The following is a 20,076-nucleotide window of genomic DNA, read 5'->3' on the forward strand; positions in this document are numbered from 1 at the left end:
AAAAAAAAGTTGCGTTAGCTTTTCAAGGAACAAGCTTGAAGCTTAGACTTGTGTGGCCTGCAGCAGCCCAACACTGTAAAGGTCGTCTAATTTTGTCAACAGCCATGGCTTTTTCTTCTTGTTTTGGGTTTGTGAACGTGGTCCTACTACTGCAAGTTGCATAGTCTTTATTTCTTTGAACAGACAAGCCGACCTCTGATCCAGACATAAAGTTAATCTAAACAACACCCAGACGAAAAAACCAAGTTGAAATCCAAAAGGTACAACTACATATGAAGAAATTGAGCAACCGATAGCGAGAGAGCAATACAAGTCAAACCCTAGCTAGCGACATTCGAAACCAAACCACCCAATTTATCAGCGCCAAGGAAGTCACAGTAAGGAGGAGAGCTGCCTGGTTCAAGTCAACTTTGGTGTAACCATCTTATCTTAATATGCTCTGCAAGTATACGTGCTTCAAGTACTTGAGTCTATCATCTTGTCTAAATTATAAACCAAGATTATAATCCATAGAAATTGTCGCTAGTTGTATTGTATATAGGATTTGGTGGTAACTAAATCTTCAGTATTTCCTTGTCCGAATAAAACCAACAAATCCATGGTCGACAACATGTTATTATGTTAATTAATGTTGAATTACTTCATCCATCCACCACATATACTTGTTTTTCCTCCTCTTTTTCTTCTTTTTTGTTTTTTTGTTTTTTGGGTAACAGATCATCGCGTCTACATCGTCTTGAGAAGGATAGAGATATTATACCCTCGAGTATTTGCGTAAGTGGACCCTGGCCAAGGGTAAACAATCATACAATTAACGTCAACCCTAGCTATAGGATACTTCCATGCAATTAGTTAATATCATTGCATCTATGTTCACACACAAAGTAAAATGATATGAAAATTCTTGGTTCCAAATTTATAAAATAAAGCCCGCCCGCGCATACAAACACACACATATATATATATATATACGTCATTAAATTAATTTCAGTCTCTCCGTTCAATCAACAAATGTTTTGTTATCGCGCTATCTCCCAAAAGAAATTCTTCAATGTTAACATCATCAGGTATATCCAAGCACAAGCTGCCATAGATTTGAGAGCGTGAATACCAAGTCTTTGACAATTTCCTACTAAGCTTTGCGTAATGGCACAGTTTTCCCTAGTTGCAGATAACTCCACTTGAACTTATTGTACCTGTTTTCCTGCCTTTGACCTGTACACAATTATATGAATGAATATCAGACGTGGATCGTAATGTATATATAATTTCCTCTCAAGTTTCTTGGATATAGTTGAACTAGACCCCAAGCGGCTTCGAATTTATTTTTATTCTGTACCTCTTTTTCATTACGTTGAGTACGAAACTCTATCTGCCTACAATTTTCGACTTTAATTTTGTGGGCTTGATTTAATTAAGGGTTTCTTCTTCTGTTTTTCCTCGAAGTGGACTTGTTGTCGATGGTGAACCTTTTAGCCAATCAGCGTAGGTTGTTCTAGCTTAAACACATTGCCTAGGTTTAGGTTTAGTTTAAGGCAACTACTTTGACATTAATCCAATTCCAGTGAATGGTCTAACAATAAAGCTAGCTTACAACTTCTGGGTCCAAAACAGGTGAAGTGTACACAGCATCATCGTGGCGTCTAGTGTTGACCGCAACTTCTGGGTCCAAAGTCTTGGTGTGTACAATTTTGGCTGAAATTTCCACAATGTCCCACTCCAATTGTTCCACGGTTTCTTCTGCTGATGTGACACATTTGTTGGACAGATGGATTTGCATTTTATGCAAATGAGGTGGGTGTCAAAACCTCAAGATGAAGACCCCATCTGCTAATAGTGGCGAAAGTTTCCACGGATAATGATGCTTAAGAATCAAAGATTATAAAAATGCGCTAGTTCAAGTGATTAAAAGTATTTATTCTTAAATTTGATGTTTTAGTTTCGATTCATCCCTCCAAGTTCCAACCAATATCATTCCTTTCGTTTGTGTAAAAAAGAATCGAAGAATATTGTGTGCCCCACCACGCCTGCAAATTGGGAGTGGGGAGAAGATCAATCAAAAGCAAGTTCAGTTTAAACGCAACTTTAGGAACTTGCGCCCACCCCCCACCATTCAGCCATTGACCACTTTACACAAATACTTACATTATTTCATCTTTGAATTGAATATGAGCGAGTCTCTGAGTGGACCGCCGAATTATTTTACAATTTTTTATTACAAATACAAAGGAGTATGTCATTTTGAAGACCAAAACTTTTGTTTTTACACCAACATATGATAATATTATTATGCACGCATCATCATTCATATAGTTGAAATAAATAAATAAATTTGTTTTAGATTCCTCTAAGGAAGTGAGATTCTGCTAAGAAAGGTCAACGTTCTCATTGTGTTGCTTGAGAAATCAAATTTGGGTGGCTCTAGCTCATGAGAGGAGGATCAAATTTGGGCAGGCCACTAAATTAGAGGTGGAGGAAACTATGCATACAATACAATACACGTGCGACTAAATGAAAAGTGCAAAACACTTGAAAAGTCCACCGAATGAAAAGTAAAAATTTGCTAGTTTTGGTGTTAACCGTTGATTATTGTTTGAGATATTTAGTCATATGCCCAATAAATAAACCCTATACTATTTAATTTTTATAAATAAACTCAAAAAATGAAAGCTAGCCCTATTGAATTTAATTTTGATTATTAAATTACTTTGATGCCCTATTGAGTGTTTTGGGCTTTTTTTTATGAGGTTTAGGGGTTGGGTTTGTTTTAAGAAATTAATTGTAATTTTGTAATTTAAAATAAGTTAAAAGCATTTTTGATATGTTGTAAATGGGTTTTCGGTGTGTTTCTAAAATCCATTTCATATAGAATTTTTTTATAATTTGGGCTCTTATATTGGGTATAATAGTGAATCTCCTTTATTATTTCTACTTTTTCACTACTACAAAAAACGAAATAGACAATGGGGATCAAACTGTCGTTAATTTTTTTGTAATACTAAAGTTATAAATCTGCAAGCTTCCTCCTCATCTCCTGAGAACCAAATCAGAAAATCTACAAAGAAACCAGAAATAAAAAAAATATGTAAACAAACCAGACAAATCAATAGAGACAGAAAATCTAAAATCAGGGAGACAAAGAACATACCAGAAACGCAAATAGACTAATCCAGAAATCACTAGCAAGATATAGAAGGGTATTGAGAGATTAGGTGACTTTCAAATCAAACCTTTCGAAAGGTAGGAGGCTAGGGTTTCGATCTTCACAATTATCAGGAAATTAGGACAATTATAGGGCTTGGACCTTTAAAGGAGTGCGAGGGCCAAGGGCCTGAAGTGGTGATGACAGCCATGGGCCTGAAGTGGCCTGTGCGACAGATTTCGACGAGTCTTTCTACATTGCGACTACGAAATTGGAAAACTAACCAGACCAAGCCGCTAAGGTTGATGAGAGAGTTGAACACCTGAGATGGAGATCATCGTTAAAGAGCATGGAGATCGAGATCTTCACCATCCAACCAGCTTTGATTCTCAAATATAGAACCTCCCTCTCCATCTTATGGATCTGCGAAGACCTCAATCTCTCAACTCCTTCATTGATATCGATTTTTTGATGATTTTGTAGAGAGTTTCATGAGGGTGTTTTAGAGAGCTCAGGAGGGTTTCAAGGAAGGAGAGATAAGGTTTTTAGAGACGGGGGAAAATCTGAAAATTTGTCCAGCGCGAATTCACTTAAGCGGCCTTTTTTTAGCGTGTTTTAAAAGACGACGCTTGTTAGTGACAGGCGTCGTCTTTTAAAAATCAAGTGGCCTTTTTTTGTAAATAAAAACCGTCGTATTTTGCCTACAACTAACGACGGTTTTAACAAAAACGTCGTCCTTACCTATAAACAACGACGATTTTTTGTCACAAACCGTCGTCTATATAACAAAACAACGACAGTTCTTCCAAAAAAACCGTCGTCTTTACATATAATAGACGACGGTTCTTTCAAAAAATCGTCGTCTTTACATATAATAGATGACATTTCTTTAAAAAAATGGTCATCTTTAAATATAATAGACGACAGTTCTTTAAAAAAAAACCGTCGTCTTTACAAAAAAAAGGCCACTTGATTTTTAATTTAAAAATCAAGTGGCCTTTTTTTTGTTCAGCGTGTTTTAAAAGACGACTCTTGTTAGTGACAAGCGTCGTCTTTTAAAAATCAATCTAACGCTAGTAGTGTATAAGATGATATATCATGACGGTTTTAAAAACACCGTCGTCTTTTAAAACATAACGACGATTTTAAGATGCACCGTCGTCTACTTTGTGTCGTGGTTTAACTATTTTGTAGTAATATTTGCTTGATTCTTCTGGGGCCTCCTCTGCCCTTGAATCTATTTGATATGTTAAAGCTATAGAAATATCTACAACAAACATCATCATGTGATGTGAGTACTAGCCTTGCCCTGCCTTGGTGGTGGTGATCATTATACATATTTATTCTCTCATACTTTTTAATTAACTTTTCCTCCACGTTCCATATGGATACAGATACTCTCCACTGAATCTTTCATTCACTTAACCTAACCAAAAAAAGAAATGAATCTTTCATTTGGCACTATCTACTTAATTCTAGTCCGTTCATTCATACATACATTAATCACAAATAGAAAAATACTTCCCTCCTTACCGTGTAAGTAGGATTTCCTACATTAATGTTTGCCAATAGTAGTGTGACATATGTGCATAAGTTTTTTTTTGATTAATTATTTTTGCATGCGTGTCAAACTTATTCACATAAAGAAAAAGTATCTCCTTACAGTAAAGGAGGCAAGAAGTATGCATAAAGATATATATCATTGGCCTCCCAGGTAAAATATTATATTATATGCATCCAGTATTTAAGGAGCAATTTCAGTATCTAAACAAACTTAAAATTCGTCACCCCATAAACCACATCTCCTATTTCCATAACCACTTTTATCGCATAGTTGACATCCCCTGGTGTATATGTAATATATACACGTGATGAGATTTAGAAGTTGCACGTACTTATCTATTCCACAGTAGTAAATATCTCTTGATTATGCTGTTGCACCTGCACGCCATGATTTCATATCTTGGTTCAGCGATTCACACTTTGTAAAGAGGATAAATCTTATCATGATCCAAAAATGTATACCTAATGAAAAACTAAGTCACTTACTCAATCAATTCAAAACAGCATGTTCGAAATATCTCTCTTCCCCTCAGTACTCTTTATATAAAATATCCAAATCCAATACCAGTGAGTCCACACAGGTATTAATATTCACATGAGTTCGTCGTGGGCAAAGCATAGTAGTGATGATCACTATCATCACAGACAAACTAACCATCATACATGATATATATATATGTGCAACATTAATTTCTATTCTATTTCCATTTTCATGTAACGTTCCCCTGGTGCAGAGCAGGCCATGTCGCGATCTTCGAATCATAGTAAAACCACCTCACCCATCATACAATGTTAGAATCAGTGTTGATATTTTCGCTTCCGGTCTTATTTCTTCACCCACCATGTACATTTTAAAAAACACAATTATATCTTTTCACTCATTATTATTCCTAAAATACAATTTAATTATTAATTCAAATAAAATATCTTTGTTAATTATTAGTACGTAGTTGAGATATAAAGAGGATCAAGTTGTGTTTGACGAACTAGATAAATATTTTAGAAGTTTGCCACAACCACAACAGGGCTATGTGCCTCTGTCAAACTTTACTCGAATTTGCTTGAATTATCAATTAAATAGTATTTTTAGGATTATAATTGTATTTTTTCAAATTTACATGATGGATGTGAAGATAAGATTGAACACGGGGTGGAAATCAACTGCCAATTATGCCAATGAAATTAATGAGAGCATAAAAAAAAGGGCCACTGATAAATAATATTATTACCATTTAGTTTTGTTAATTAATACGAAACGAAGATAATTAATAGTATATTCATAATATTGATTCAGCCAGTGAACAGTAACCATCACCACCAATATATATAATTGGATAAGAATAATAATGAAGATAGAAATTAAACATATTCTATATATCTTCATGTCAAGAATCAAATAGCCAAGAACGCGAGACGACAGATGGACACATAACATTATGGGAGCCATACAATACAAGTTGGCATGCTTAAGTGGTTGTGGTTCAATCGACCAACCATGACGCTATTTCATTTGAAACAGTCTAGTTTTAGATATTATCTCAAAGATTATCTCTGTAAAAAATCAGATATTTAAGGAATCCCTTCTTTACGGTAACATGTCTTAGGCTCCATGTGTAATATAGATTAGAAAAACATAGGACTTTTGATTCTCAAAGAAAAGAAATTCATGGGACGACTTGTGGCCAAAAAAAGTATAATTAAAATGCTTCAACATAACGTTAAGAGTGCATTAAGTTTTGTATTAATTACGTGGTAAAAAATAAAAGAAACATATGAATGAATATCAGATGAATCATTCTAACTAAAACAAAAAGATTAATTAAAATTCTATTTGGATTAAGTTTTATATATTCTTTTCTGAACAAACTTCTATTTGAATTGAACCTAATTAATTTTAAATTAGAGATTGTATTAGGAATCTCTAAATTTATCCATCCACATAGAATCTTATTGATGTTGTATTTTTAACCTTGCACCTAGGAATTTTTTTCCTTTTTGGTATAATTGTTTTTTGTTTTTGCCTTTTAGCTATATAAAATGTGAACCTACGATCTGTATGAACTCTCCGATTGCGTGTTTGTGTTTCCACCTTCATTTTAATTTTAATTTTTTGGTCAACACCTTCATTTTAATTATACGCGATTTCCAGGTCGTTTCCTAGAAATTTCATCATTTTTTCTTTTTCATTGTATAGATAAAGTACTTTAGAAAGAAAAACAAAATTTGTGTTTGGAAAGTCAAACAAAAAACAGTGTCTTAGCTGAGTGAGGGCTCTTCTTCTTCGCACGTCGGATGGAAGGGTATTTTAGTCAAATACTCACGTGGGACTTTGAGCGTTCTATATATATGATAGAAAGAGCACCTCGCTAATGTCTGTGCTGGTTTTTTACCTTGTATTTTGTTCTCTCTCTTGCTCTCCCTCTCTCTCTCTCTCTCTCTCTTAGTTGCTTTTGTCTTGTGTATCCTCGCCATTTTGTGCCGGCCATGGGAACCCAAGCTCCAACTGACCAGAACAATTATGCCTCTACAGATGTAAGTCTCTCTCTCTCTCTCTCTCTCTCTCTCTCTCTCTCTCTTTGACACTTTCGAAAGCTCCAAAATGTCGGGGCACTATTGTTTTTAACACATGTTTCGAAAGCTTGCTTTGTTTGTTTTTTTCTTCGCTTGCTCTATGACTAACTATATATGATCTTGTTATGAGAATTACACTAAACATGTGTTTGTTTCCCGAGAAACACAAGGGGAAAGAAAAATGGGGGGTAAATAGATAGTTTGATTGTATTATTAATGCTCTATTTGAATCCACCTTAAAGTAGGAAAATGGAAAATGCAGCAACATACATAATATCAGTCAAACAAACACACATGTAAATCTCGCAAGTTAATACTTATATACTTTCTCTTCCTATTCTTGCTTTGCAATTTCGTAGGCTTTCTCTCAGTTTCAGTCTGAGATGAGGTGTTGTGTTCTGGTGTTATTTCAGTCTCAGTTTCGTCATTATTTCACTCAATTTGGAGGAAAGTTCCCCGTTTCTATCCTAAACCGCTGCCCTACGGCATCTCTTGTTTAATTTCCTGCATATGTCATTCAGCTTTGAATTCCAAGGAGTTGACTAATATACTTCGATTCAGGACCACATAGATATAGATATAAATAGTCTTTGTGTTCTCACTATCAAACAAAATTCGGAAATGAAAGAGTTTCATCTGACTATTACATTTACCGGTCACGTGGTAAGATGACTTTGTAAGAAACAAATTATACACTCTTAAAATAAACTTTCCTTTTTGTATAATCATGTCCCATGTACAAAGAGTTTTGGATAATATGTATTTACTTCCTTGATGTCATGTTATGTCTTAATTTTTAATTTGATGTGTTTTGACTCAACAACACACAATGAGATATTATTTGCAAATGAGGTCTTCATCCACTTGATTTTCCTTGTTTCCAAATTGTATAGTATATTCCATCTTGCATTTATTTTCCTAGCCTTTACATATGTCTTGATTTGTTGGCAGTTTCCGTTTTCCAGTTGTCACAATTATAATTCTAAGGATGGATTTTTAATTCAAAATACTTCAATTGGTACACGCAAGAAATAGGCAAGTATTTAGGCCAAAAAATTGAATAGAAAATGGGCTATTGTACCGTTGGTCGTAATCAAATGGTGCTGGGCCATCTCCGTTACAAATAAGTTTTTTTACTAAAATGGGCCCTATGTTTGAAAAGAGTAGATACCACGTGTCCAAAGCTAATAGGACACTGCTTAGATACAGCTCACTCACAAGTTGACAAAATTCATAAAAGCCCTTTTTTCAACTTTTTAACTCTTCCCTGAAGATACGAACGGGATACCCGGATACCAAATAATAAGATTCACTGGATGTTTATTTCGAAAACACCCCCGTAAGTCCCTAGAATTCCAACTATACCACTGGTGGTGCATCCAGCTGAAAAATTCACATCACATGACAAATTATTGTAACAATTCATTTGGGTGACAAAATTTGTTGTTTAAGGATTGTTGCTAAGGAAACATGTTATGTTATCAGATTGATGCAAAATTAGCGAAGCAGAAGGCGATCGATGATTGGCTTCCAATTACTTCTTCAAGGAATGCAAAATGGTGGTACTCAGCTTTCCACAATGTCACAGCCATGGTCGGAGCTGGTGTTCTCAGTCTCCCTTATGCCATGTCAGAACTTGGATGGTATGTTATGTTACTTGTAATTCAAGCAAGCTTAATTTTATGTTATTATTATATTATTATTTTTTAATAAATAATTAATGGTGTTTAAATAAAAATAAATCAGGGGTCCTGGTGTGGTGATTTTGGTGCTGTCATGGATCATCACATTGTACACTCTGTGGCAAATGGTGGAGATGCATGAGATGGTTCCTGGGAAGCGGTTTGATAGATACCACGAGTTGGGTCAACATGCCTTTGGTGAAAAACTTGGTCTTTACATTGTGGTGCCTCAGCAGCTGGTTGTGGAAGTTGGTGTCAACATTGTTTATATGGTCACTGGAGGAAGATCACTGCAGAAGGTCCACAAATCTGTCTGCCCAGGATGCAAAAATATCAAATTAACTTACTTCATCATGATCTTTGCTTCTGTTCACTTTGTCCTCTCCCACCTCCCCAACTTGAACTCCATTTCTGGTGTATCTTTGGCAGCAGCAGTCATGTCCTTGAGGTATATATAATTTCATTTAGGCTCCGTTTTGGAGTGCTTCTGGAATGGCTAACAAATAACAATTGAAATATATTTATCGATCATTAAAACGCTTTTCTAGAAGCACTTGAATTTTCAACAAAATTTCAATGTTCTTCTAATAAAAGCACTTATATAAAAAACGCCTATGACCACAAGTGCTTCCTATTGAAGTAGTCCTAAACAAGCCCTTAATTTTTTCTTAATTGAAGTTAATTAATGTTTTGTTGAACTAATTTCTTCAATGTTTTGATGCTTGCAGTTACTCTACCATTGCTTGGGCAGCTTCTGTAAACAAGGGTGTGGTAGACAATGTTCAATACGGATATAAAGCCAAGTCTACATCAGGAACTGTGTTCGGCTTCTTCAATGCCTTGGGGGAAGTGGCTTTTGCTTATGCCGGGCACAATGTGGTTCTGGAAATACAAGCAACAATTCCATCGACGCCGGAGAAGCCTTCCAAGGGACCCATGTGGAGAGGAGTAATTGTTGCCTATATAGTTGTGGCTTTGTGCTACTTCCCAGTTGCTCTCATCGGCTATTATATATTTGGCAATTCAGTTGACGATAATATCCTCATCTCACTAGAAAAACCTTCGTGGCTCATTGCAATGGCCAACATGTTTGTTGTCATCCATGTTATTGGAAGCTATCAGGTGAGTTTTAAACTCTCCAATTCCCTTTCTTTTCTTTCCAAAAGATTTTATTTTATTTTATTTTTTGCCCACCATTAGTCTAACTTTGCTTCTGTGTGTATGTGCTAATGCAGATTTATGCAATGCCAGTGTTTGACATGATAGAAACTGTATTGGTAAAGAAGTTAAATTTCAGACCCACCAGAACGCTTCGCTTCATTACGCGCAATATATATGTCGGTAAGTACACTTTTCCTTAATTCCATCAAGTTAAGCCTCAGTTAAACTGAAGTTGGATGAATGAATTCTAATTGACATTTTGTTGCAGCATTCACCATGTTCGTTGGTATTACCTTCCCTTTCTTCAGCGGTCTCCTTGGATTTTTCGGAGGATTTGCTTTTGCACCAACAACATATTTCGTAAGCCCCACAGTTCTTTAGCAAAACGTTACTTGCAAATTTTGATTCAATCAAATACTAGTCTGTAAATAAATTTCTCACATGAATGAACTTCTTAATATCTGCAGCTCCCTTGCATAATGTGGCTTGCCATCTACAAACCAAGAAAGTTCAGCTTGTCTTGGTGGTGTAACTATGTATGTTCAAATTTTTACATGTACTTTATATTGTTCACAATGTGCTCATTTGCTTTTACTTCTGTTTCAGTTGATCTTATACTTTTCACTTCCATCAATTTCAGATTTGCATCTTTTTTGGTGTTCTTTTGATGATCCTTTCACCTATTGGAGGATTGAGAACAATCATAATTGAAGCCAAGAACTACACATTTTACTCATAAGTCATCAAGCCTTCCAGGCTGAATGCCTCAAAGGGTAGTAGGTTGCTGCAGGATGCATATGAAAACCCATTCAAAAGATTTAAAAAAAAAAAAAGAAGAAAGAAGAAAGAAGAAAGAAGAAAGAAGAAAGAAGAAAGCTGTTGATGACGATGAAGAATTAATTAAGGACTATATACCTCAAGGGTCCTGCAATCATCGGAGAAAAATAAATAAGGTTGCTTTTGGAGAACACTTTGTAGATGGTGTTTCCGGGGAAAAGACTTTAACCATGGGACCAAATTCAAGGAGCTCCCAAAAGAGCTCTACTGTTTCCTCTTCTCTTTTCTTTTTATGTGTTTTGTGGATGCATGTATATCGTCTTAAATTAATTTCTTTTTTGTGTTTGTTTCTGCATTCTGAAGTGGGTAGGTGTGAAATGTTAGCAGATTTTCAATACAGATTGATCTTATCCTATAATACATGTCATGAGAAGAAATTTAAGCAATTAGCCTCAGTGCAGTTACCCTTATGACCAATCTTAATAGGGTTTGGATCCGCCAAATAAATTTGAGTAATTTGGTTAAACATTTTGGTCAGATATTAATGTCTGAATCTGATAGTTTGAAATCTCTGAAATCCTCTGTTTTGGGGTATATAAGATGCATGTGTAAATGCTCTTAACTCCCCGTACCGGGTATATAATCTTCGATATGCTCTGTTTGTAAATTTAATTTTAAACTAGTTGGGATCACTCAATAAAAAAAGAAAGTGATAATATTAAAAAATGGGTGTGAGCTGACAGCCTGACAGAGTATCATAATCCCAGCTTGACCTTGTAATCTTCTCTTTGGAGAGACCACCAGTCCACAAATGGCAGAAGGATCTTTGACTAGGTCGATTATATTAATGTACCATATGATATGATATGAGATAGGCAGCAACAGGAATCATAAAGAAATTTGTCTTATGAGAAATTCTTGTTCTTCATATTTTCAGGGACAGCAAAAGGTAGTTTCTTTCTGTACATATTTTCAACTCATTGAAACTCTTGTTCTTCATAACCGTGTCCTTCAACTTTGTTTTGTGTTGTTTTATTAGCCAGAGTCATTGTGTCACTTACTCTTTGCAACAAGTGACCTTTCTTATAGGCCGGTGAAGTGAAATTGTTATCAATTTACTGCGGTCCCTTTGATAACCATTTTTTGTTTCTAGTTTTAATCCAATAAGAAGATTATACAAAATTAAAATAATATCAACAACCTTTCAATTTTCTGTTGTCTATTATGACCAGAGTGAGCGTTCAACTCATGCTTCAAGCCAGTTTTTGAGGTTAATTGTAACTATGAAATTATAAATGGGAAAGACTTAAGAGAAGGAAATATATAAGTCTGTGAAGGAAGTAATTTAAGAATCCTGTTGCTCTCTGTGCCTGCATGAAACTAGAAAGAACCAGTTGTTGGTACTTGGTACTAAAATTCAAGGAGGGTCACTTTCTTTCCCCATCCAACCAGCATGAAAGCAAACAAAAGCATTATATGAAATTTGTATTTCTATACTTTAAAGTTTATTTCGCATTTGGTTGAAACTTGACAGGCCGAATAGAATATTCCTTAGCGAAGGCTAGCAAACAAAAATATCAACTTCAAGTCCGCTCAAGACTCCCTTGGACGGAGTTTTCTTGAGCTTGACATTCTGTCACCTCACCTCCGATAAATTATATGTTTCATCTTACCATTCATGTTTAATTTCCATGCTCTGATTCCTGCCTGCAAGACTTGACGCCAAGCCTAGCTGCTAGCTACTCTCTGCATCCATGGGGGTTCAAGCTCCAACCGACCAAAACTCTTCTGTCCCCGTCTCCAGCAATGTAAGACTAGAGTTTGATTCATTTTTTTCAACCATTGGGTTGTGAGTTTGTTTAAGGATTAATAGTGGAATTGTGTACTAGAAATCACAGATAGACGAGCAACCGGAGAAGCAATCAAAGATAGATGAACAACTAAAGAGGCAGAAGGAAATAGATGATTGGCTTCCAATCACTTCTTCAAGGAATGCAAAATGGTGGTACTCAGCTTTCCACAATGTCACTGCCATGGTTGGAGCTGGTGTTCTCAGTCTCCCTTATGCCATGTCCAATCTTGGATGGTATGTTTTATTCAAAACACTAAATTTTGTTTTATGAATATGATCCAACTACCAACAAATTTAAAAAACAATAAGAAATAAAGTTTTAAATTGCTTGTTTTATTTATACAAGCGATGCTTGGGGGAGGGGGGATTTGAACATAGGGCCTCAGGTGCAGGCTCTTAACCACTTGAGTTACAAGCCCCTTCTTAAATTGCTTGTTTAATTTCAGGGGTCCTGGTACTGTTATTCTGGTATTGTCATGGGTGATCACCTTGTTCACTCTATGGCAAATGGTTGAGATGCATGAAATGGTTCCTGGAAAGAGGTTTGATAGGTACCATGAGCTGGGTCAACATGCCTTTGGTGAAAAGCTTGGACTTTGGATTGTGGTGCCCCAACAGCTGATATGCGAAGTTGGTGTGGACATTGTGTATATGGTAACAGGTGGAAAATCCCTGCAGAAGATCCATAACATAGCTCGCAAAGACAAAGACCCAATCAAACTCACCTACTTCATCATGATCTTTGCCTCTGCTCACTTTGTGCTCGCCCATCTCCCCAACTTTAACTCCATCTCTGGTGTTTCATTAGCTGCAGCAGTCATGTCATTAAGGTACAGCATTAAATAAATTAATTATCATATAAACACAAATTAGGAAACATAAGATTCTTAAACATTTTGTTGTTTGATTGATTGTGGTTGCAGTTACTCTACTATTGCATGGACGGCTTCAGTCCACAAGGGTGTTCAGCCAGATGTAGAATACGGGTATTTAGCTCCGAGCACATCGGGAACGATCTTCAACTTCTTCACTGCTTTGGGGGATGTAGCTTTTGCCTATGCAGGCCATAATGTGGTCTTGGAGATCCAAGCAACAATCCCTTCTACTCCGGAGAAGCCATCGAAGAAGCCTATGTGGAGAGGAGTGGTGATCGCCTATATAGTCGTGGCCTTATGCTACTTTCCAGTTGCTTTCATTGGATATTACATTTTTGGCAACAAAGTTGAGGACAACATCCTCATCTCCTTGGAGAAACCTGAATGGCTCATCATAACAGCAAACATGTTTGTTGTCATCCATGTCATTGGGAGTTATCAGGTGTGTTTTACTTCTTCTTTCCAATCTGCCAAGCTATCCACACTGGAAAGTTCAGAATCTGAACTTCAGATCATGCTCCAGTCTTGGTAAGTTTGCAATTAGATTTTGATAAATTCTTGTTGGGTTTTGCTTTGTCTTGTTGCAGCTATATGCAATGCCAGTATTTGACATGATAGAAACCTTGTTGGTAAAGAAACTCCATTTTAGACCCACTACAATGCTTCGCTTCATTTCCCGGAACACTTATGTCGGTAAGTAGTTCATCCCCTCATCCAGGAGAGTGAGACTAAGAGCAATGCAATCACTCACCAGAGTGTATATTTAATCATGCGCCTGTGTTACTGATTTCAGCGTTCACAATGTTCGTTGGCATTACTTTTCCCTTCTTTGGTGGTCTTCTAGGATTCTTTGGAGGATTTGCGTTTTCCCCAACAACATACTTTGTAAGTCTCCTAGTATCTGTCTCTTTATTTGTGGTCAAATTTAAGTTGAAGTTTGAAGTTTTAAAAAAAACAACGTCATCCATTCAATTTCATTCTTCAGCTCCCTTGCATTATGTGGCTTGCCATCAAGAAACCAAGGAAGTTTAGCCTATCTTGGGTTGTTAACTGGGTACGTATGTTTTTCAAGTTTGAATAAATATCTCTGCTTTAAAGACAGGACCAGCTCCATTTCTAAATTGGCTTCATTAATTTCAGATTTGCATTACACTGGGTGTTCTGCTGATGATCCTATCACCTATTGGAGGGTTAAGGAATATCATAATTCAAGCAAAGAACTACAAATTCTACAATTAGTATACAAGCTTGGCAAATGCACAAGTATGTTTTACCCTGAAATTAAATGCATATAGATGCAATGCAACCATATGTAACAAATAAGTACATGAAGACATACGAAAATAGGGTTGTTCAGTCTAGTTTGTAAGGAGGTGCCGACGGAGTTACTCAGAACAAAACTTATTAAGCAGGCTCTTCTTCTCAGAGTTTATTTTTGGGCGTTCAATGTGTATCTCATGAATGTATTGTCATTTATTTTTGGTGAAGGTATTGCCATTTAATTTCAGCATCAATGAAATAGATCTGTTGACTATTGCTAGTGATACTTGAAGTAGAACGGAGTCCCAGACTCACAGATTACAGATTACAGATTGAACCACGGCAGTAGAGAAACAAGGAAATACATTATCTCTCTTATCAAAGGCATAATTTTGAGATCCACATATCTCTCATACTTTTCAGACTGAAATGAATATAAAAATACGTTTTCTTTTTGTTTGTCTCGGCTCTTTCAGGGACAGCAAAAGGCAGATTTCTTCTGTAAATATTTCTTCAACTCGTTGAACCTCTTCTTCTCCATAACAGTTCCCAGCAACTTTGTTTTATGTTGTTTTATTAGCTGATTCATCGTATCACTTACTCTTTGCAAGTAGTGACCTGTTTTTATAGGCTGGTCAAGTCAAATTGTTGTGAATTTACTACATTTAGTTTTAATCCAATCAGAAGATTTTGTTGCAAGATTCAGGTTAATCACAACTATATATACTTTCTGTTGTCTATTATGACCAGAGTGAGCGTTCAACTCATGCTTCAAGCCAGTTTTTGAGGTTACTTGTAACTATGAAATTAGAAATGGGAAATACTTGAGAGAAGGAAATATAAAAGTCTGTGAAGAAATTAATTTAAGAATTCTGTTGCTCTCTGTGCATGCATCATGCATGAAACTTGAAACTGTCAGTATGCAGAAATTAGAAAGAAAGAACCAGTTGTTGGTAATAAAATAGGAGGGTCACTTTCTTAACCCAACCAGCATCAAAACAAACATAAGCATAATATGAAATTTGTATTTTTAAGGTTTATTTAGCATTTGGATGAAACTTTGACAGGCCGAATAACATATTCCTTAGAGAAGGCTAGCAAACAAAAATATCAACTTCAAATCTGCTCAGACTCACTTGGGGGAGTTTTCTGGAGCTTGACATTCTGTCAGCTCACCTAAGATAAATTATATGTTTCATCTTCCCATTCATGTTTATTTTCCATGCTCTAAGCCAAGCCTAGCTGCTAGCTACTCTCTGTATCCATGGGGGTTCAAGCTCCAACCGACCAAAACTCTTCCGTCCCCGTCCCCAGCAATGTAAGCCTAGAGTTTGAATCATTTTTATCAACCATTGGATTGTGAATTTGTGTACTAACAATCACAGATAGACGAGCAACTGGAGAAGCAATCACATATAGATGAACAACTAAAGAGGCAGAAGGAAATAGATGATTGGCTTCCAATCACTTCTTCTAGGAATGCAAAATGGTGGTACTCTGCTTTCCACAATGTCAATGCCATGGTTGGAGCTGGTGTCTTAAGTCTTCCCTTTGCCATGTCTAATCTTGGATGGTATGTTTTACTCAAAACACCACATCCAAATTTGTATCCTTTTATGAATATGATCCAATTACCAAAACATTTCAAAAACAAAAAGAGAAAAGAAGTTTTTAATTGCTTGATTAATTTCAGGGGTCCTGGTATTGTAATTCTGGTACTGTCATGGGTGATCACCTTGTTCACTCTATGGCAAATGGTTGAGATGCATGAAATGGTTCCTGGAAAGAGGTTTGATAGGTACCATGAGCTAGGTCAACATGCCTTTGGTGAAAAGCTTGGCCTTTGGATTGTGGTGCCTCAACAGCTGATTTGTGAAGTTGGTGTGGACATTGTGTATATGGTAACAGGTGGAAAATCCCTGCAGAAGATCCATATAATAGCTCGCAAAGACAAAGACCCAATCAAACTTACCTACTTCATCATGATCTTTGCCTCTGCTCAATTTGTCCTCTCCCATCTCCCCAACTTTAATTCCATCTCTGGAATTTCATTAGCTGCAGCAGTCATGTCATTAAGGTACAACATTATTTAAATTAATCAACATATAAACCCAAATTAGGAAACATAAGATTCTTAAACATACTGTTGTTTGATTGATTGTGGTTACATGCAGTTACTCTACTATTGCATGCACGGCTTCAGTCCACAAGGGTGTTCAGCCAGGTGTAGAATACGGGTATTTAGCTCAGAGCACATCGGGAACGGCCTTCAACTTCTTCACTGCCTTGGGGGACGTTGCTTTTGCCTATTCAGGCCATAATGTAGTCTTGGAGATCCAAGCAATAATCCCTTCTTCGCCGGAGAAGCCATCGAAGAAGCCTATGTGGAGAGGAGTGGTGATCGCCTATGTAGTCGTGGCATTGTGCTACTTTCCAGTTGCTTTTATTGGTTATTATACTTTTGGCAACAAAGTTGATGACAACATTCTCATCTCCTTAGAGAAACCTGAATGGCTCATCATAACAGCAAACATGTTTGTTGTCATCCATGTCATTGGGGGTTATCAGGTATGTGTGTGTGTGTGAGTGTGTTTTACTTCTTCTTTGCTATCTGCCTAGCTATCTATACTGGAAAGTATAGATCAAGCTCTGGTCTTGGTAAGTTTGCAATTGGGTTTTGAATGTTGGGTTTTGCTCTGTCTTGTTGCAATTTGCAGTTATTTGCAATGCCAGTATTTGACATGATGGAATCCATGTTGGTAAAGAAACTCCATTTTAGACCCACTACAAGGCTTCGCTTCATTACCCGGAACACTTATGTCGGTAAGTAGTTCATCCCCTCATCCAAGAGAGTGAGACTAAGAGCAATGTAATCACTCACCAGAGTGTATGTTAATCATTCATGTGTTACTGATTTCAGCATTCACGATGTTGGTCGGCATTACTTTTCCCTTCTTTGGTGGTCTTCTGGGATTCTTTGGAGGATTTGCGTTTTCCCCAACAACATACTTTGTAAGTCTCCTAGTCTCTGCCTCTTTATTTGTGGTCAAGTTTAAAGTTGAAAAATTAACAAGTATTGATCGCGTTGTCCGTTTTGATTTCATTCCTCAGCTCCCTTGCGTTATATGGCTTATCATCAGGAAACCAAGGAAGTTTAGCCTGTCTTGGTTTGTTAACTGGGTACGTATGTTTTTCAAGCCCCCGTTCTAAATATTTATGCTTTAAAGGCAGGACCAGCTCCATTTCTAAATTGGCTTTATTAATTTCAGATTTGCATTACACTGGGTGTTGTGCTGATGATCTTATCACCCATTGGAGGGTTAAGGAATATCATACTTAAAGCCAAGAACTACAAATTCTACGATTAACAGACTTTTCAGCATCAAAGAAATAGATCTGTTGACTATTGCTGGTGATACTTGAAGAAGAAGAGAGTCATAATTTCGAGATTGGCATATCGCCTAAAAAACCCAACTGAAATGAATAAAAATGCCTTCTATTTTTGTTTGTTTGTTTGTTTGTTTGTTTTTTTGGGTTAGGACAGTCAAGTTGAATGGCCATTGTCTCACCACCAAAAGACCAAAATGCAAACGTGAGCAGAGGAATTGGGAGGAATAAGAATATTGAAGAAGAAAGAAAGCTCTCAAATTTTGGGTAGGGTAGCTGTAGCTGCATCGGTTCTATTCCAACCTATACAAAAACCATGGTGGCTGGCTGCATCGGTTTTCAACTTAGAATAATTGAGACATCTCTGTTTCTCTGTCAGATGACCAAACTTATTAGGCAGCATTGCATTTTGAACAATAAACAAAGCAGCTCATTACTCACACACATCTTTCAACATCAATTGTATAGCAACAAAGACAACAACTTCCAATTCAAGGAAACACATGAACTCATTCTATGCAAAAACTCAATTAGAAGAAGAAGAAAGAAAAGGACTTTGATTGAGAAATGATTGATCAAAGATACAGAGTTACATTTTGCAAATTGTTTACATATATCACCAGTAGTAAGTAGTAGCCAACCCAAATTGTTATTAAGCTTGAGAATCAGAGACTCAAAGTTTAATTTCAAAATGTTCCCTCTAATCAAATCTCTACTTGGTTTTTATCTTGTTTTCTTTTCCAAGTTGCCAGTCCTTGCTCTAAACAACTCAACCCAAAGATTCGAAATCCACAAAATGCTAACAGAGATAGCTGACATTACCACAACAATCCAAGAAACCCAAACCCACCTTGGAATCAAACCATCAGCCGCACCGCCTATATAAAACGCACCCATTCGGTACACGAAATACGGACCCACCAATCCCCGCACAATCGAATACAACACGTAAAAAGGAGGAGACAAAAGATCATACACCTTAGCTGCAAATTCCAAGTCCCTTCTCCGAGCGTTCGCGAGCGTCCACACGTTCTGGCACAAGCTGGTGACCTCGGCCAGGATCAGAAGAGAGAGAATGGCGAATGCGCCGTGAGACGCCACGTATCGGCAGGTGAGGAAGACGAAGAGCGTGGCCAAGTGGTGGCCGATGAAGAGGACGTCACTGGGGAAGAAGACGATGTAGTGGAGAAGATCGGTGAGGAAGTAGGCGACGCTGTAATCGAGAACAGTGTTCTGGAAGCGGGTGTTTTGGGAGGCGAAGCCGATGGCTGGGTCGGCGAGTATGGCGTAAGTGGATAAGAAGACAGCGGGGGTGCCGTGGGCGAGGGAAATTAGGCAGCTGGAGGCTTCGGGTCGGATCTTAGGGCTCCAAGTACGGAAGACGATGAAGTAGGCAATGATGTAGACGATGAAGAACATGGAGAAGAAGATGAGGAGGGATGGGATTGGGTTTTGGGTTTCCATTTGAACTGAAACACGAAACCCTCCCTTTGAATCTTTGACCAAGATTACAGGAACGAATTAGGCGTTTTATACTTGGAGATTACGACTCTCTGACTGACTATGTTTGACATTTAGAAAATCGAGTGAGAAACTTCAAAAAGGATTTGGTGAAGTTCTGGAAACGAAAAGCAAGGGAAGACGAAACGACATAGATAAATGAAACCTCTTCCTCATTGGGCTGCGTTTTAATTTTTTTTATGAGCTTCATCAAATTCATTGGGCTTTGATGGGCCCCTGCGACATCTCTATATTCTATTCTTTCTTTTTTATATAATATTGCAGCAGTCAAAGAAAAGTCATTTA

At 37.0% G+C, this 20,076-nt stretch overlaps 4 protein-coding genes across 5 annotated transcripts; 3 read left to right on the forward strand and 1 right to left on the reverse strand.

Annotated features, from left to right (window-relative positions):
• Window positions 1-7,066: 7,066 nt before the first annotated feature.
• Window positions 7,067-11,366, forward strand: LOC110766092 (lysine histidine transporter 1). The gene is made up of 8 exons (XM_021969355.2): window positions 7,067-7,237; window positions 8,762-8,919; window positions 9,023-9,406; window positions 9,687-10,080; window positions 10,194-10,299; window positions 10,388-10,479; window positions 10,587-10,655; window positions 10,760-11,366. The coding sequence occupies exons 1-8, from the start codon at window positions 7,190-7,192 to the stop codon at window positions 10,856-10,858; spliced, it is 1,350 nt and encodes a 449-aa protein (XP_021825047.1). The 5' UTR covers window positions 7,067-7,189; the 3' UTR covers window positions 10,859-11,366.
• An 899-nt stretch (window positions 11,367-12,265) lies between these two features.
• LOC110766084 (lysine histidine transporter 1-like) lies at window positions 12,266-15,110 on the forward strand. 2 transcript variants are annotated; one of them, XM_021969346.2, is made up of 8 exons: window positions 12,266-12,704; window positions 12,795-12,982; window positions 13,195-13,578; window positions 13,672-14,065; window positions 14,211-14,316; window positions 14,417-14,508; window positions 14,609-14,677; window positions 14,764-15,110. In XM_021969346.2, exons 1-8 carry the CDS (start codon window positions 12,651-12,653, stop codon window positions 14,860-14,862), a joined length of 1,386 nt encoding a protein of 461 aa, XP_021825038.1. In that variant the 5' UTR covers window positions 12,266-12,650; the 3' UTR covers window positions 14,863-15,110. The 2 variants fall into 2 exon arrangements, with proteins under 2 accessions (XP_021825038.1, XP_021825037.1); XM_021969345.2 differs by having other exon boundaries at window positions 12,380-12,704; window positions 12,786-12,982.
• A 189-nt stretch (window positions 15,111-15,299) lies between these two features.
• On the forward strand, window positions 15,300-19,864 carry LOC110766085 (lysine histidine transporter 1-like). Its single transcript, XM_021969347.2, has 8 exons — window positions 15,300-16,201; window positions 16,269-16,456; window positions 16,577-16,960; window positions 17,058-17,451; window positions 17,601-17,706; window positions 17,804-17,895; window positions 17,995-18,063; window positions 18,153-19,864. The coding sequence occupies exons 1-8, from the start codon at window positions 16,148-16,150 to the stop codon at window positions 18,249-18,251; spliced, it is 1,386 nt and encodes a 461-aa protein (XP_021825039.1). The 5' UTR covers window positions 15,300-16,147; the 3' UTR covers window positions 18,252-19,864.
• Window positions 18,801-19,959, reverse strand: LOC148296163 (DNA-binding storekeeper). The gene has a single exon (XM_088250471.1). The coding sequence runs from the start codon at window positions 19,732-19,734 to the stop codon at window positions 18,994-18,996; it is 741 nt and encodes a 246-aa protein (XP_088106597.1). The 5' UTR covers window positions 19,735-19,959; the 3' UTR covers window positions 18,801-18,993.
• Between the last annotated feature and the right edge of the window lie 117 nt (window positions 19,960-20,076).

Source organism: Prunus avium, chromosome 3, assembly GCF_965620075.1.
Source record: "Prunus avium chromosome 3, drPruAviu1.hap1.1, whole genome shotgun sequence".
Taxonomy (NCBI): Eukaryota; Viridiplantae; Streptophyta; class Magnoliopsida; order Rosales; family Rosaceae; genus Prunus; species Prunus avium.

Coding starts and splice junctions, on each gene's coding strand:
- LOC110766092 (XM_021969355.2), top strand. CDS start 7,190: ATGGGAACCCAAGCTCCAACTGACCAGAACAATTATGCCTCTACAGAT. Junction 8,920..9,022: donor GCCATGTCAGAACTTGGATG/GTATGTTATGTT, acceptor AAAATAAATCAG/GGGTCCTGGTGTGGTGATTT. Junction 10,081..10,193: donor ATGTTATTGGAAGCTATCAG/GTGAGTTTTAAA, acceptor GTGCTAATGCAG/ATTTATGCAATGCCAGTGTT.
- LOC148296163 (XM_088250471.1), bottom strand. CDS start 19,734: ATGGAAACCCAAAACCCAATCCCATCCCTCCTCATCTTCTTCTCCATG.
- LOC110766085 (XM_021969347.2), top strand. CDS start 16,148: ATGGGGGTTCAAGCTCCAACCGACCAAAACTCTTCCGTCCCCGTCCCC. Junction 17,452..17,600: donor ATGTCATTGGGGGTTATCAG/GTATGTGTGTGT, acceptor TGCAATTTGCAG/TTATTTGCAATGCCAGTATT. Junction 18,064..18,152: donor TGTCTTGGTTTGTTAACTGG/GTACGTATGTTT, acceptor TATTAATTTCAG/ATTTGCATTACACTGGGTGT.
- LOC110766084 (XM_021969345.2), top strand. CDS start 12,651: ATGGGGGTTCAAGCTCCAACCGACCAAAACTCTTCTGTCCCCGTCTCC. Junction 14,066..14,210: donor ATGTCATTGGGAGTTATCAG/GTGTGTTTTACT, acceptor GTCTTGTTGCAG/CTATATGCAATGCCAGTATT. Junction 14,509..14,608: donor TTTCCCCAACAACATACTTT/GTAAGTCTCCTA, acceptor TTCATTCTTCAG/CTCCCTTGCATTATGTGGCT.